Below are 18,293 nucleotides of genomic sequence, written 5' to 3'. Positions count from 1 at the left end.
TCCAGTTGGAAAGCCAATATTCGTATCTAATAAGCGTTGTATTGATTTAAACGCCCTCAAATTAACAGCCAATGCAGACTATTGTGTATAATTGCAACTCCTGTTCTGGCAGGATGATTGTTTAATAATTGAAAAAAAAAAAACCCAGAAAGCCGTAGAGTACTTTAAAGAATGTCACACAATTCAAAACGCACCAAATGTCAAACTAATAAAAGGCAAAAGGAATAAACAAGTAAACAACTTCATGTACGAGCACAAAGCCGCTCCCAGAATGAGTGTTAGGAAGCGGCGTATGAGTTTGGTCCACTCGAGCACGACATGAGTGTTAATTCAACACCGACACCGACACACACACACACCTGGTACATGGACACCACAAAAACATGGATTAAAGAGGTGGGGGTGGCAGACGGACCTGCGTCAAACGCCTTTTCCATTTTAGATTCAGCCAGCGAGAAGCCTAAAATGAGACAGAAAGGAGTCGACGGCGTTTAAATCAGGTCTGCTTCATAAAGAAGAGAACAGCAGAGGGGAACAGCGGCGCTGTTCTCCCCCTCGCCCCACAAGAACATCTGCGCTGCACAATCCGGGCTTCCTTTTAGCGGAAGAAGGCCAGTTTCTCTCGGAGCCACTCCTCTGTCAGGTCCTCCGTGTTTCGGATCTCAAACACCTGCAGGGGCAACGTTTACCGTTGGCAGGTTAATAACATGATTTTTAAAATGCTACATTATTATACACTGAGACCAGGGGTGTCCAAAATGCAGCCCGGGGCCATTTGTGGCCTGCAGCTGGTGTTTCACTGAAAACCAACAAAAAAAAAAAACAGCAACAAAAAAACAATAGAGCAGAAATTGAAAAATCAGCAGTAATTTGACAAGAAAAAAGTTGTAATCTATCGAAAAATTGTCATTTTACAAGAATAACGTTTTAACATGACAAGGAGAAATAACGTGATATTTAGTTGCAAATGTTAACAGTTGCAAAATATTAAAGAGCCATTTTTAAAGTCCATCCATCCATTTTCTATACCGCTTCTCCTCTTTAGGGTCGCGGGGGAATTTTAAAGTCATAATATGCAAAACAAACAAAACAATGAATAATGTTGTCATTTTTTGGAATATTGGGTGGTGGAAAAAGTTGTGGTTATGAGAATAAAGACGAAAAATTGACATGATGAAAGTTGAAATAGTTGGAAAATGAATACTTTGTATTTTAACGATTTTAAAAAAGTTGCAATTTTACAAAAATAACATAAGATTATGAAGATAAATAAAAGTTTTAGTAGCATAAGGTTCAAATAGTAAAGAGACTTTTTTTAAGTCATAACATTATGTAAAACAAAACAATAATGTCATTTTTTTGGTATATTATATATATTAATATGTATTCTAATGGGGCCGCACGGTGGTCAAGTGGTTAGCATGTTGGCCAACACAGTAACAGCCTGGAGATCGGGAAGACCTGGGTTTGATTGTCCCTTGGGCATCTCTGCGTGGAGTTTGCATGTTCTCCCCGTGTGTGTGGGGGTTTTCTCCGGGTACTCCGGCTTCCTCCCACATTCCAAAAACATGCATGTTAGGTTAATTGGCGACTCTAAATTGTCCATAGGTATGAATGTGAGTGGGAATGCTTGTTTGTCTATATGTGCCCTGCCATTGGCTGGCCACCAGTCCAGGGTGTACCCCGCCTGTCGCCCGAAGTCAGCTGGGATAGGCTCCAGCATGCCCCCACGACCCTAATGAGGAGAAGCGGTATAGAAAATGGATGGATGGATGTATCCTAATGATTTTTAAAAAAGGTGTAATTTTACAAGAATAACGTAAGATTACGAAGAAAAATAAAATTTTTAGTAGCATAAATTTAAAATATTAAAGAGACTTTTTTAAAGTCATAATATGTAAAACAACAAAACAGTGAATGATGTTGTCATTTTTTGGAATATAACATTACGAGGTAAACAAGTAGCATAAAGTTAAAATATCAGAGACTTTTAAAAAAGTCATAATATTATTTAAAACAACTTGTCAAAATGGACAAGAAGATTGAAATAGTTGAAGCATTGAAAAAAAAACACTGTAATGTAAGAATTTTCTCAATTTTACCAAAAAAAACCCATGCAATATTATTAAGATAAATGGTCATTTTAGTACCCTAGACTTGAAATATTAAAGAAAAAATATGTTATTTAAAATACACACAATTCTCCTTAGGTCTTGATCGCTGGCTAAAGCAGAATTACAAATGTATACATTTGCATAATTTTCAATTGTTTCATTTCCTCAGATTTTGATTTCTGACTTTAAGTAAAGCAGAATTTTTAAAACATTCAAATAAATAAATCTGCATAATTCTGCATTATTATCTTTTTTAGGTTAGGATTGCAGGATAATTACAGGAGAATTACAATGAAAAAATACACAAAATTCTTCATTATTTTATCTTGTCAGGTTATGATTTGATGGGTAATTAAAGCAGAATTAAAAATATAAAAATTCGGTTAATGCCCCATTATTTTATCTCTTTAAGTTTTGATTGATGGCTAATTGTAGCGGACTTTAAAAAAATTAAAACTAATTTCAAATTTAAAAATATTTGTATACTACATACTACAATATTACATCTTAGGTGTTCTTCTTCTCTGCTGGGTAATTGCAATTAAACATTTAAAAAAAATTTGAATGCATAATTGACATGGTTTTATCTCCGTAGATTTTGACTGCTTGGTAATTAAAGCAGAATTTAAACATTTGACAAATATAAAAAAAATACACACATGATTCTGCATTATTTAATCTCCTTAGGTTATGATTGCTGGCTAATTAAAGCAAAATTAAATATTCAAAAATATGAAAAAAGTACGCACCATTTACATTATTTTATCTCATTAGGTTTTGATTGCTGGCTAATTAAAAAGGAATTAAATACTAAAAATCTGGGAAAAAAATGCGCAATTTACATTATTTGAAAAAATACACATAATGCTCCATTTTTACATCTCCATAGGTTTTGATTGCTGGCTAATTGAAAACAGAATTTTAAAAATGTTATAAAATGAAAAAATACGCATAAGTCTCCATTATTTGATGTCCCAAGGTTTTAATTGCTGACTAATTCAATTAAACATGAAAAAATATATATTTTACATTATTTTATCTCCTCAAGTTTTAAACGCTGGCTAATTAAAGCGTATTTTTTGTCGATTTAAATACTTTATGCATAATTGAATTTTGACATTTTCTTTTTTCCCCCCCTCATCACTGGCAGATATTGACAGGTTAAAAATAACAATAGAAAAAATAATACAGATATGACGTATTATTACACACAGTGTTTTGCAGTAGCGAGTAGTAGTGCCCACCAAAGACACGGAACACAAACCTTTGTCATTTCAGCCGTTTGCACCAATTTGTTTTTACTTCCTGCATACATCATTTGCTGCTCAGGCCTGCAACCTGCACAAACACAACATGAAGCGTACTGTACTGTATATGACTGTACTGTACTGTACTTTACTGACCCACTGGGCTGGAGAAGATGAAGCAGAGCGGGTAGGACACGCGTCCGTCGTCGTGATGGTATTTATAACTGTAGATCACAAATGTTTCTGCTGCTAAGGTGCATTTCTTTTTCATTTGTAGGACTGATATCAGGAAAAAAAACAAGAAAGAAATCATTGTTGTTTCGGTGAAAGGATATCTGGGCTGTCTCTCCGGGAGTTCGTCCTTCAGGTCGTCGGGGGAAATATCCTGAAACCAAACAACAAAAAAAGTGAAAAAGTGCGAGCTCAACGCCATCGTTGTCGGGCTGTCAATCGATTCAAATATCTCATCTAGATTAATCGCATTTTTGTCCATTGTTAACTCGTAATTAATCACATTTAATCACAGATAGAAATAAGCTTTTTATCTATAAGTAGGGAAAATGTCTTTGTGGTAAGCGATTTGATACGTAACTACAACGATAACTACATCAAACTTTATGGAAAGGGATATAAATTTGGTAAATATGGGAAATAATATACAGTCAGAAAGCATATATATTTTTAAATAATGATTTTTATTTTATGATAAGCATATTAGCTCTTAACCACGCCGACAAAGGTTCAGTAAATACAAAATGTGAGCGAGTGAGACCTCTCACATTGAGATCTCTCACTCTGACACAAGCATGTTATTTTGACAGTGTCCACTTAAAGTAAGATTTCTTTAATTATGATACTGGTTTTAAATTCTACATGTTTGTGAGTAGAAAAGTCTGTTTACGAACATTCAGAAACGATTATTATTAAATATTTGCCACAATGCACCGTTCCGTAATGAAGGGTACAAATGAAAATACCTAACACACATTTGACCCTTATACATAAATATGAATAATTATATTCCAGTAAATATTACCTGATTCAAATACTATTAGTTAGAAATCCCCCATTCGGAAAAGGGTGGATTGCTCCCTCTGGGTTGGTAATGAGGTCCTTCCCAAGGTGGAGGAGTTCAAGTATCTTGGGGTCTGGTTCACGAGTGAGGGAAGGTTGGAGCGTGAGGTCGATAGGTGGATAGTCGTGGTGAAGAGGGAGCTGAGCCGGAAGGCAAAGCTCTCAATTTACCGATCGATCTATGTTCCCACCCTCACCTATGGTCATGAGCTTTGGGTCGTGACCGAAAGAACGAGATGGTGGATACAAGCGGCTGAAATGATTTTCCTCCGTAGGGTAGCGGGACTCACCCTAAGAGACAGGGTGAGGAGCTCAGTCATCCGGGAGGAGCTCAGAGTAGAGCCGCTGCTCCTTCACATGGAGAGGAGCCAGCTGAGGTGGCTCGGCAATCTAGTCCGGATGCCTCCCGGATGCCTCCCTGGTGAGGTGTTCCGGGCATGCCTAGAAGGCCCCAGGGAAGACCTAGGACATGCTGGAGGGATTATGTCTCACAGCTGGCCTGGGAACGCCTTGGTGTCCTCCTGGTGGAGCTGGAGGAGGTGGCCGGGGAAGTCTGGGCTTCCCTACTGAGACAGCTGCCCCCGCGACCCGGACCAGGAGAAGCGGAGGAAAATGGAATGGAATAGAAATCCCCCAGTTTTTGAATGTTTATTGCGAGCAGTGATTTCCCTACTTTGTTTGACAATCCTTGACCGCACCTTCTAACGTTCTCCCATGCACAGACGGACTACTATTAGGGGTGGGAATCTCTGGCCACCTCACAATCTTCAATGAGATTCCTTTAAGAGGTCTGCGATGCGATGATAAAAAGATTATCGATGCATCTTTTTTTGTGCTCAATAGTTGTATGCATAATTTTTTCTATATATAATTTTTCCCTTATCTTTGAATAATTGGAAGGTTATATCTACCAACATATTTCCCATTGCACAGAACCAGCAGGAAAGGTCAAGTGCACCAGTAGCAGCATGTATACAATTAAAAGGATAGTTCAGATTTTTGGGCATGAAGTCGTATGACATCCCCATCAGCAGTATAGTCCAGCATGGTTGAAAATCAATGTGTGACGTTCATTGGTTACATTTCATAGAAATTTTATCTACTATTACTTTTAGCAGATTCAAGTTATTTCTGTGACCATTGTGAGTTTTTCTTTGTCCACGTGTGCGTGTGTGTGTGTATATACAGGTCCTTCTAAAAAAAAAATAGCATATTGTGATAAAGTTCATTATTTTCTGTAATGTACAGATAAACATTAGACTTTCATATATTTTACATTCATTACACACAACTGAAGTAGTTCAGGCCTTTTATTGTTTTAATATTGATTTTGGCAAAAAAAGTAAAGAAAAACCAAAAATCCCTATCTCAAAAAATTTGCATATTTCATCCGACCAGAAAGAAAAGTGTTTTTAATACAAAAAAAAAGTCAACCTTCAAATAATTATGTTCCGTTATGTACTCAATACTTGGTCGGGAATCCTTTTGCAGAAATGACTGCTTCAGTGTGGGGTGGCATGGAGGCAATCAGCCTGTGGCACTGCGGAGGTGTTATGGAGGCCCAGGATGCTTCGATAGCGGCCTTAAGCTCATCCACAGTGTTGGGTCTGGTGACTCAACTTCCTCTTCACAATATCCCCCAGATTCTCTATGGGGTTCAGGTCAGGAGAGCTGGCAGGCCAAAAGAGCACAGTAATACCATGAATACCATGGTCAGTAAAACATTCACCAGTGGTTCTGGCACTGTGAGCAGGTGCCAGGTCGTGCTGAAAAATGAAATCTTCATTTCCATAAAACTTTTCAGCAGATGGAAGCATGAAGTGCTCCAAAATCTCCTGATAGCTAGCTGCATTGACCCTGCCCTTGATAAAACATAGTGGACCAACACCAGCAGCTGACATGGCACCCCAGACCATCACTGACTGTGGGTACTTGACACTGGACTTCAGGCATTTTGGCTTTTTCTTCTCCCCAGTCTTCCTCCAGACTCAGGCACCTTGATTTCCGAATGACATGCAAAATTTGCTTTCATTCGAAAAAAGTACTTTGGACCACTGAGCAACAGTCCACTGCTGCTTCTCTGTAGCCCAGGTCAGGCGCTTCTGTCGCTGTTTCTAGTCCAAAAGTGGCTTGACCTGGGGAATGCGGCACCTGTAGCCCATTTCCAGCACACGCCTGTGCACGGTGGCTCTGGATGTTTCTACTCCAGACTCAGTCCGCTGCTTCCGCAGGTCCCCCAAGGTCTGGAATCAGCCCTTCTCCACAATATTCCTCAGGGTCCGGTCACCTCTACTGGTTGTGCAACGTTTTCTGCCACACTTTTTCCTTCCCACAGACTTCCCACTGAGGTGCCTTGATACAGCACTCTGGGAACAGCCTATTTGCTCAGAAATTTCTTTCTGTGTCTTACCCTCTTGCTTGGTGGTGTCAATGATGGCCTTCTGGACAGCAGTCAGGTCGGCAGTCTTACCCATGATTGCGGTTTTGAGTAATGAACCAGGCTGGGAGATTTTAAAAGCCTCAGGAATCTTTTGCAGGTGTTTAGAGTTCATTCGTTGATTCAGATGATTAGGTTAATAGCTCGTTTAGAGTACCTTTTCATGATATGCTAATTTTTTTAGATAGGGATTTTTGGGATTTTTGGTTTTTCTTTACTTTTTTGCCAAAATTATCAATATTAAAACAATAAAAGGCCTGAACTACTTCAGTTGTGTGTAATGAATGTAAAATATATGAAAGTCTAATGTTTATCAGTACATTACAGAAAATAATTAACTTTATCACAATATGCTAATTTTTTGAGAAGGACCTGTGTGTGTGTGTGTGTGTGTGTAATATATATATATACATATATATATATATATATATATACACATATACATATATACACATATATATATACATATATATATATACATATATATACACATATATATATACATATATATACATATATATACATATATATATATATATATAGAGAGTCAAACCTGTCTTAGCGGCCACCTTTATATTACTGAGTCCTAGCTCAGTCACAATCATTCACAAGATCCACACAAACTGTCAGTTGTTCCACATAAAAAAGCCGTCTTCTTTTGAGCTTGCTATTTCCTGGTCAAACATGTAACTTTAAGAGCATTTGCACCAAAACATTACCGCAAAGTAGGCTGGGAACAGGACGTGCTCCCAGCGACGCTACAATAAAAAAAAAAACATACGCTAGCATGCACGCGGCAGCGGGAGCAAAACTGAGTTCGGTTGTACTTAATTGAAGTATTTTAGAATGTACTCACGTTATTTTTCATCAATCCTCATCCACAAATCCATCAAAGTCCTCATCTTCTGTATTCGACACAAAAAAGCCGTCTTCTTTTCCGTTCGCTACTAGTCTGTTAACTTGTCAGTGTTATTCAGCTCCGAAGCAAAGAAGGAAACTTCTCTTGTCGCTTCTGCCAACTTTATTTATTGAACGCGGCCACCAGACAGCAGCTCAGAACACACACACATCTCTCAGCATCGTCTCTCCTTCCTGCTTGACCACAAGGCAAAGGTTAAACAAGCCCCACTACATAGCTGTCCAGCATATGCCTGTAACAAGTGACACCGTTTATTTCCTGGTGTGCACTGGTCAATACTGTAATGCCGCTTGTTGTGGGGAAGGAGAGACTCACGTCTCCAAACTCACAGCTAGCACTGAGCCTAGCTCTCCTGCTTGGGACGCCCACCGTCACTTCCCGTCACTTCCTGATGAACTAAAGCTGTAATGACACTCTGCCGTATAAAAAGTAAAATATTAAAAACAAGCGTCAGACATTACTAGCACAGCTTTGTTCTGTGGGTCGTGGATATATTCTATCAGTTATTATTAAGCCTGTAGCTTCCTTTTAGTAAGTAAAAACCTTGGCTATGATTGCACTACATTGTCATGTAGACCTACAAAGTACACTTGGAAGAACAAGAGGTGAATAAATGTATTGCAACTGATGTGAAACTGATGAGGGGTAGGATTAAATAAGCTTTGCTTCTTCCTACTCCTTTTTGGACATGCAAAATTGTGAATTGTACTATGTGATGTGCTACTGTTTGACTCATGCATGTTCAGGATTAAAACCATGAACCATGAACCATGATAATAACAAGCCTAGTAGTGCTGTACAACTTTTATCCGCAGTCCGCAGTGCCCTCTACTGGTCTTTTTTGTTTTTCCCTTTTTTTTTCTTTTTTTCCCTCTACTGGTCAACATTCAAACTGGACGCCAACCTGTCTATAGAGGCCACCTGTCTATAGCTGCCACTTTTGCAGACTCCCTCTAGTGGCCGCTATAGACAAGTTTGACTGTATATATATACATATATATATACACACATATATATACACACAAATATATACATATATACACATACATATACATATATATATACACACATACATATATATATATATACACACATACATATATATATATATATATACACACACATATACATATATATACACACATACATATATACATACATATATATACACACACACACACACACACTATATATATATATATACATACAAAACATACATGTGTATATAAATGTACAGTATATGTATTTTAAAATATAAATACAGTCAAACCTGTCTATAGCGGCCACTGAAGGGAAATGGCAAAAGTGGCTGCCATAGACAGGGGGCCGCTATAGACAGGTTGGCGGCCATTTTGAATTTGTGCGCACACATAGTAACATGTATTCATAAGAAGACTGGAGCAAAACCAAGAGATATGTTGACACATAAACAGGTAGGTAAATCTAGGTAACAAAAAAGAAAAAAAAAAAAATCTAGGTAACAGCTCCGGTGAGGAAATTAGTAAATAACAACAATGAACCAGCGCCGCACATTCGACGGCGCTAGCCTTTTATCCGCCACAAATGTTAATTGACCGCAGCTGCGCGGCCACCAGGCATGAAGCGGCTGCCTCTTCCTCCCCGGAGAAGGCACAGCCCGCCAAATAAGAGCGCAGGACAGGGGACGCTCACTCCTGTCCTGCAGAACGTCACAAATTTCCATCTTTGATTTTTTTTTAAAACATGATTTTAAAAGCAAGAAATAAAAGTTTTAGTGAACGAGCCCAAGGATATACCTGTATGTACAGGATACGCGTGAAGCAGTCATGAATGGGTGTGTACGTGAACAATTGAGTGCGGAGGAGGTGCGAAGATCGTCGTGAACTAACAATACCATCGCTCATTTCTTTTTGAATGGGCTTCTAATCTCTAATTAGTCTGCAATAAAGTGATATTTTAGATGTTTTATTCAGGTGTTTTGGCTATTTTAGAATCTATTCACGGCATTGCAAAGTGGGAAGTTACCATTTTGGCCGTCATTGAATCTTCAGGGCGGCATTGCAAAGTAAGAAGACGGCTTTATTATGTCGAACTAGGACTCAGTAATTAAAGTCTACACACGACGGCTTCATTGCTTAAAAAACGAAACTTTTTCGTGCATGAAGCTTCTGCTGGAGTCGGCATTTTGGCCGCTATCTGCGGTCAGATATTGACCAAGGGATACAAAATGGGTGGCCGCTGGCTGCGTTAGACAGGTGACTGCCATACACAGGGCCTATAACACGTAAATTTTCTGAGGGGGATTTTTCAGTGGCCGCTATAGGCAGGTGGCCGCTAAGACAGGTTTGACTCATATATATATACACACACACACACACACACACACATACATATACACATACATACAGTCAAACTTGTCTATAGCGGCCACTAGAGGGAGTCTGCAAAAGTGGCTGCTATAGACAGGTGGCCTCTATAGACAGGTTGGCGTCCAGTTTGAATGTTGACCAAGAGAGGAAAAAAAAGAAAAAAAAGGGAAAAAATAATAATAATGTTGACCAGTAGAGGGCACTGCAGACTGCTCATAAAAGTTGTACAGCACTACTAGGCTTGTTATTATCATGGTTCATGGTTCATGGTTTTAATCCTGAACATGCATGAGTCAAACAGTAGCACATCACATAGTACAATTCACAATTTTGCATGTCCAAAAAGGAGTAGGAAGAAGCAAAGCTTATTTAATCCTACCCCTCATCAGTTTCACATCAGTTGCAATACATTTATTCACCTCTTGTTCTTCCAAGTGTACTTTGTAGGTCTACATGACAATGTAGTGCAATCATAGCCAATGTTTTTACTTACTAAAAGGAAGCTAGAGGCTTAATAATAACTGATAGAATATATCCACCACCCACAGAACAAAGCTGTGCTAGTAATGTCTTACGCTTGTTTTTAATATTTTACTTTTTATACGGCAGAGTGTCATTACAGCTTTAGTTCATCGGGAAGTGACGGTGGGCGTCCCGAGCAGGAGAGCTAGGCTCAGTGCTAGCTGTGAGTTTGGAGAGAGTTGGGAAGTGTGTTTATGTTGGCGTGGATGTGAAGTCCTGCAAGTAAGTGTTCTCCGCTGTTAATAAAGCCATTAAAGTGCATCGGCGACGTGAGTCTCTCCTTCCCCACAACAAGCGGCATTACAGTATTGACCAGTGCACACCAGGAAATAAACGGTGTCATTTCTTACAGGCATTGCCTGGACAGCTATGTAGTGGGGCTTGTTTAACCTTTGCCTTGTGGGCAAGCAGGAAGGAGAGACGATGCTGAGAGATGTGTGTGTGTTCTGAGCTGCTGTCTGGTGGCCGCGTTCAATAAATAAAGTTGGCAGAAGCAACAGGAGAAGTTTCCTTCTTTGCTTCGGAGCTGAATAACACTGACAAGTTAACAGACTAGTAGCGAACGGAAAAGAAGACGTTTGTTTGTGTCGAATACAGAAGATGAGGACTTTGATGGATTTGTGGATGAGGATTGATCAAAAATAACATGAGTACATTCTAAAATACTTCAATTAAGGACAACCGAACTCAGTTTTGCTCCCGCTGCCGCGTGCATGCTAGCGTATGTTTTTTTTTTTTATTGTAGCGTCGCTGGGAGCACGTCCTGTTCCCAGCCTACTTTGCGGTAATGTTTTGGTGCAAATGCTCTTAAAGTTACATGTTTGACCAGGAAATAGCAAGCTCAAAAGAAGACGGCTTTTTTATGTGGAACAACTGACAGTTTGTGTGGATCTTGTGAATGATTGTGACTGAGCTAGGACTCAGTAATTAAAGTCTACACACGACGCCTTCATTGATTGAAAAACAAAACTTTTTCGTGCATGAAGCATCTACTTGAGTCGGTAATTTGGCTGCTATATGCAGTCAGATATTGACCAAGGGAGACAAAATGGGTGGCCGCTGGCTGCTTTGGACAGGTGACTGCTATACACAGGGTCTATAACATGTAAATTTGCTGGGGGGGATTTTTCAGTGGCTGCTATAGGCAGGTGGCCCTTCTATAAAGGTGGCCGCTAAGACAGGTTTGACTATATATATATATATGTGTGTGTGTGTGCATGGCTCAGATCAAGGGTACCCTTTGTTGTCTTCAACTTCCCTAGTGTAGTATTTGAAACTGTTGTTCTAACAATGTGTACTATCCCTATCACTCTGACGTTTATAGAGTGAGGAAGCTTACCAAACCATAAATTAAGCCTGTTCATGTTTTTATTTTGCGCTAGCACGGCTATGTTGTAAAAAATGTGTCTATATTTGGACATTGAAATGTTACATGTAAAGGATGTCTACTTTTGTTGTGAAATTAACAATATTTTCTCTGATCATTTTGTCATGATTTCTACTTAGAATTAAAGAATGATGTCTGAAATTGGTTTCTAATGTGTTTTATTCAAATATTCTCAGTGTAAAAAAAAATAACTGTCGTGTAATCATTAGTGAAAAGTACATAACCTTCGTGTCCGCCTGCCGATGACAATTTTGAAGAACATAATTCCATGGAAAAACAAACCCCATGATGATTACAATGGTATATATTCATGGAATAATTACTCAACTCTGCAACTAAAGTGATTTTTTTGTGTATAAAAGAGTAAAATAAGATTATTTGAACAAAAGTCTAACACCGAGTGTACACTGAGTTATGTACTTTACAGTTAAGAAAGAGTGAACTACGGAGGGTTGCTATGGGAAATGGAAGATGTCTCGAGCTCTGGTATGTTGGGTGTGTGTTTTGCAATGTTTGAAGTTTGTGTTGATAACATTACCAAGGTCTATCCACCAGTTTAAAATTTTAAATGTAACACTTGGGTACCCTTGATCTGAGCCATGCACACACACACACACACACACATATAGATTCAGGGCCCACAATTTAAACGATTTCAAGTATTTATTTGTTTAGTTTTACGTAATTTGGCCTTCCAGCTCATAAAATCCACGAAAACAGGAATTCCAAAAATTAGAATACTGTGAAGAAATCACCATTTACTTCTCAGTTTTTGCAGGAAAAAAAAGAAAGAAATTAGGATCACATCAAATCAATCAAAATATGGTACTTTCAAAACGATATGTCAATCTTCAATACTTGGTTGGGAATCCCTTTGCCTTAATCACTGCCTCGATGCCACGTGGCATTGAAGCAATCAGCCTGTGGCATTGCCTGGGAGTTATGGAAGCCCAGATTTCCTTGATGCTTGCTGTCAGCTCTTCTTTGTTGTTGGGTCTGGTGCCCCTCATGTTCCTCTTGAGAATACCCCATAGATTCTCAATGGGGTTTAGGTCCGGTGACTTGGCTGGCCAGTCAAGCACTGTGATGGCATGGGCATCAAACCAGGTTTTGGTGCTTCTGGCGGTATGGGCAGGGGCCAGGTCCTGCTGGAAGATGAAATCTGCATCTCCATACAGATCCTCTAAAACATTCTGGTAGACTGTTGCGGTGACCTTGGATTTAAGAAAGCAGAGTTTACCAACACCTGCACCGGACATTGCACCCCAAATCATGACGGACTGTGGATATTTCACACTTGACCTCAGGCAGCTTGGGTTCTGTTCCTCACCCGTCTTCCTCCAAACCCTTGGACCTTGATTCCCAAATGAAAGGCACACTTTACTTTCATGGGAAAAGAGGACCTTGGACCACTGGCCAACAGTCCAGTCCTTCTTCTCCTTGGCCCAGTGGAGACGCTTCCTACGTTGGCTCAGGTTCACAAGTGGCTTGACCCGAGGAACCCGACAGTTGTAGCCCATCTCCCGGATGCGTCTGAATGTGGTGGTTTTTGAAGCTGTGACTCCCGCCTCATTCCACTCTTTCTGGATCTCTGCCAGATTCTTGAATCTTCCCTGTTTGATAATCCGCTGAAGCCCACGGTCATCTCTTTTGCTGGTGCATCTTCTCCTGCCACATTTTGCCCTTCCTCTAGACTTTCCATTGATATGCTTGGACACAGCACTCTGTGAACAACCAGCCTCCTTAGCTATGAACTTTTGTGGCTTACCCATCCTATGGAGGGTATCAATGATGGTCTTCTGGCCAGTTGTCATGTCTGCAGTCTTCCCCATATTGAACCCAACTGAGACAATTGAACCAAACTGAAGCAATTTAATGACACCTGGGGAAGCCTGTGCAGGTGATTTGAGTTTAGTAGATGATTAGTGTGTGACACTCAGTTTAAAACATTCATGCCCTGCAAAATTTGGGCTGATTTCTTCACAGTATTCAAATTTTTTGAATTCCTGTTTTTGTGTGTTTAATGAGCTGGATGCCCAAATTATGTAAAAATAAACAAATAAATACTTGAAATCATTTAAATTGTGGGCCCTGAATCTATCATCTCTGAAAGTTTAACTTTTTGAATGGAATTATGGAAATTGTATGTATATGTACATGTTTAAAAATGTAAATTTTGCCTCTTACCTCGTGCTCTTCGTCAAGAATCACTAGGTGTTTGTCCTTATCAATCTTCACTGGGGGGATGGAAAAAAAGCAAAAGAAAACACATTAATTGTATTCATAACATAAGAAGTGACTGTAACGTTTCACCCGCTAAAAGACTGTCTGACTGATGTCAACACAAGCGGTTGTTTGCATTTATTATTTCTAATTGACTCTATCCAGAGACATAAGGATAATGTTTGATAATAAAGGATCTTGGGGTGTCTTTGAATAGTCGACGATTCGATTCGGAGGAGTCCCATTCGACAGTTGATCCCGCCATGGAATCATATGAAAATGCCATGTGATTGATTGTACCGTTCTGACTACACAGGGCGGGGGGTGGCCACGGCTGCTGCTGAGCACACATTTTTACAAAGAATGTCTTTGTTTTTGTGACCAAATTGAAATATTAAAACACAGTTTAACACAAAATGCATTTTTTTTAAATAAAAAAATTTGCATTTAAAAGGACAAAAAAAATCTGTGAAAGTGATTGCCCTGTAAACCTAATAACTGGATTAATTAAAAAACTGCATTTTGGGTTCAGTTGTGACTAATATTTCAATTAGTTTGATGATCTGAAACAATTAAGTATGACAAACATGCAAAAAAATAAGAAACCAGGAGGGTGGTGGGGGAGACTTTTCACACCTCTGTATATACAACCATGAATCGTTGTTGGAGGGTTTTTGGAGGGCTTTACAGTCAAAATAGGTGTATCCCATTATGTGCATTGTGTCATGCCAAGTATTTTTCTTTCTTTAGAAGACACAGCAAAGGGAAAGACATGAGTTGTCATGTTTCATACAAGGATTGTGGATGATGAGCTAAATTTTTACAAATCAGTGCATTTTTCCTTTAAAGGAGCAGAGTTACGATGCCATCTAATGGACGGCGCTGGAACGACAAGCTACATTCACTGACACGCCTGTTATAATGCACATAGTGCCAAATCTGTTTGTGTCCAAACTTATTTGTGGTGGGTCGCAACAGAGGAATGACTGTATCGCGAGCACTTGAAGTTTTGACGTGCGAGTGAGTTAACACAGGCGGTGCTGCCAGGCGGCCTCGACTCTTCACATGCATGGCTTAAAAACCCCGTCTCGTCTGGGTTTTGCGTGTGTGTGTGTGTGTTTTCCAATTTTGTGTTGACCTTTGTGGATTGCCGATTTTAAAGTGTCGGCCCTCATCCAGTCGAACGCAGCAGGACATGGCGTCCAATCTTCCCAGCACGGGGGTGTTAATAGAGAAGTGTTGGCTTACGGCTTAAAGCTGCGCACAGCTGACCCAATTCTGAGTGTCAAGGATTCCGAACGATGAATGCCGAATCTTTTATGGACTTCACACTTCAGCACAGGTGCCAGGTCCCGCTAATGCTAGGAGCTGAGCTACCGATACTTACTGACAATGGCGGCGTTGTTGGTCTCCTTGCGCAGGCGAAACTTTTTCAGCTTTTTGACCAGGTCTTCGTCCACTTCGCACACGGCCAGTGACTCACTCTGACAACAAAACAGCGGGAATGTAAAAAAACGCAGAAATAGTGGCAGGCAGACATGTCAGCAGAAAATGCGCTGCTGGCACATTCACCAAACTTGTGGAGTCCCTCGAGCTACGCTTTGCCATACCCAATTTCAAGTATTTCTCAGATGCTTGTGTACGCGAGTTGTACAACGTTATTTACAGCCACATTGAGAAGCTAATTGCTCATGCTGTATCTATTGGCTTCACAACAGATATGTGTAAATTCCACAACAGGCAATATGTCATGTTACACATCGGTATCGATTGATATCGGAATCAGAAATTGAGAGTTGGACAACATCGGCAAAAAAGCCAATATCAGACATCTCTATTAACAACCACTCAGCAGTGATGCATATTAAATTCACCAAACAAGTGTAAAAAGAAATTAAAGTTCTCATGACACTAAATCACATTTTAATCTTGTTATTTCCGCTGTGAAAAATAACACTCAAAGGCATATGTCCTGTGTTAGATGTCGTTTGAGCCTCGGCCCACACCGTAGTTCCAAGAAGCGCAGCTGTGGGTGTGGAGCCACAAGCAGGAACAAATGTTGAGCAGAAATGGAGAAAGAAACATAATAATAACACAACAAAATAAATGGTAAAAAAGACAAGGAAATGGAAAATGCAATGATAAACTAGGTGTTTCCTGCAAGATTTAGATCATTAATTGGATGACATAGTTCCACAGCTTGTTTTGTCTGAGGTGGACCAATAAGAAAGCTACTTTGTGAAATATGCCTTGGTGACCTTTTGAACCCACATATAGAATGGAAGTTGGGCTACCTCAAGTTCTCAGGTTTTGGACGGGTGTGACACTACAAGTGTGCACGTCTGTTGGCTCTCACAGAGATCCAAGAAATCCTCAGCTTGTTTGTTTGTATGCTCAGACGCTTGAAAAATTAGCGGGAACATTGGCCTCAAGCATCAGTTTTTTGTCACACAAGCCTAAAAAGAAGTGAAGCGCTGATAATCGGAAAAGGTAAACTCAGTCAAACAGTCGGTACCTTAGCTTAGGACACAAATGGCAGACGTGTCATGCAGTGTTTGCTGTTGAAATGCACCTCAAAGCATTTGTCACACAAGTGTAAAAAACAATCTGTGGATCAGCTTAGCTTTCAAGACAAACAATTACAGTGTTTGCTATCAAAAACACATGATCCATACTTTCAGGCATCAACGTTTTGTGCAACTTTCCAGGCGTACTTTTGTGAAATTCAGATTTCTATGACCTGAAGGGGCAGGTTTGGCTTTAAAGGTTCCATTGTAACTGAATAATTTCTTCCAGGATGTGCATGGTGTCCAACAAACTACAATATGCATGTTCTATTTGAGTTGGCTTTCAGCACATCGGCGCTTTACAGTGTGTGTGTTTTCCTTCCTGCTTGTAAGCAGCTAAGAACATTAGGCCATGATGCATGGCATGACTCAATATGAAGGATTCCCAATCCTGACCCACATCCAATACTCAAAAAGAAAAATATTACAAACAGGATTTTTATCTTATGAACCCCAGTGTCACGTCCACGTTACATAACTATGCAGCACGCAAGATATGAGCTCCTTGGAAAGTCTTTGCAGAGTCTCTGTCCATTCTATAATTACACCTTCCTCAACAGATGGCTGATGAGAGGCAGGATTTCTCTGGGCTTTCGGAGAAGAGCCTTTGAGATTAGAGAGACACGGAGTGGAACGTCTAGCGCAAGTGACACAGGAAGTACACAGAGGAACAATGACAACACTTCAGGCTCGAGGGTGCAGACTGCGTGCAAATCTGCGTTATTTCACACCAGGAAATGCTAGTACCAGCAGCTGGTAGTACAAGGCCATATAAGTTGTGCCAAGCTAGCCAGACAGGAAACGGTCTTTTATTGATAATGTTGCTGGGCGCCAAAGAAAAGCCCTTTCGAAAGACTCAGTTCAAAGAGCACTCACGAGTAAAACCGTCACGACAAGGAGGTGACAACGCGGAATAACAACTTGCAAAACTTGGGCGTGTTGAAACATATCCGCAGGCAGCTACAGTACCAAGCCGCCTATCCATACACACCGGAAACTCGTTAGATTGGGCTTCAACATAAAGATTTCAAACAACATTTCTAGCCTGACAAAGGAAACATTAATAAACACATAGCATGACACCATTGACAGTCATATATTACACAGTTAAACCGTTTTGGTATCACGTGTGGTAACGTTCTAAGGTTAGTACGCCTGGAATTGTCTTTTATTTTGACATGCACAACCGGAATACGACTGACATTGCGCGTAACACATTTATACTAAGGGTGGAACTCATGCTAAAGGCTACGAGCTAACGCTAGCCAGTCTTAAAGTCTCTTTTTCTCTCTCGATCGTCCCGAAAACGCAAATGTATAGAAGAGCACCCAATAGAAACACACAAGCGAACACAACACAAACTCTCTCACCGACGCCATCGACACACTCACCATTGTTGTTGTGAAGAGTTGGAAGCTCGAAGCGGCAGGAAGCTGAAGCTCTGAATGGCAGAGG

The 18,293-nt window shown here is 40.0% G+C and overlaps 1 protein-coding gene and 1 long non-coding RNA gene across 3 annotated transcripts in view; one reads left to right on the top strand and one right to left on the bottom strand.

Annotated features, from left to right (window-relative positions):
- Positions 1–4,087, top strand: part of LOC129192471 (uncharacterized) — an 8,714-nt gene extending 4,627 nt beyond the window's left edge. For both annotated transcript variants that reach the window (XR_008573425.1, XR_008573424.1), the window contains one exon: positions 3,639–4,087. This is a non-coding gene — a long non-coding RNA (uncharacterized LOC129192471). The remainder of the gene's footprint in view (positions 1–3,638) is intronic.
- gmfb (glia maturation factor, beta) overlaps positions 1–18,293 on the bottom strand; it is a 19,684-nt gene extending 1,391 nt beyond the window's left edge. Inside the window, exons 1-7 of the mRNA XM_054796554.1 lie at positions 18,230–18,293; positions 15,659–15,755; positions 14,236–14,285; positions 3,697–3,746; positions 3,518–3,600; positions 3,379–3,452; positions 1–670 (exon numbers count right to left, since the gene is read on the bottom strand). The exon at positions 1–670 is cut by the window's left edge and continues 1,391 nt beyond it. Of these exons, the coding sequence (XP_054652529.1) occupies positions 599–670; positions 3,379–3,452; positions 3,518–3,600; positions 3,697–3,746; positions 14,236–14,285; positions 15,659–15,755; positions 18,230–18,232 (429 nt within the window). The 5' untranslated portion in view covers positions 18,233–18,293 and the 3' untranslated portion in view covers positions 1–598. The remainder of the gene's footprint in view (positions 671–3,378; positions 3,453–3,517; positions 3,601–3,696; positions 3,747–14,235; positions 14,286–15,658; positions 15,756–18,229) is intronic.

The sequence above is a fragment of the Dunckerocampus dactyliophorus genome, chromosome 13 (genome assembly GCF_027744805.1).
Source record: "Dunckerocampus dactyliophorus isolate RoL2022-P2 chromosome 13, RoL_Ddac_1.1, whole genome shotgun sequence".
NCBI lineage: Eukaryota > Metazoa > Chordata > Actinopteri > Syngnathiformes > Syngnathidae > Dunckerocampus > Dunckerocampus dactyliophorus.
The sequence above is the reverse complement of the archived record's forward strand: the minus strand, read 5'-3'. Positions and strand labels throughout refer to the sequence as shown.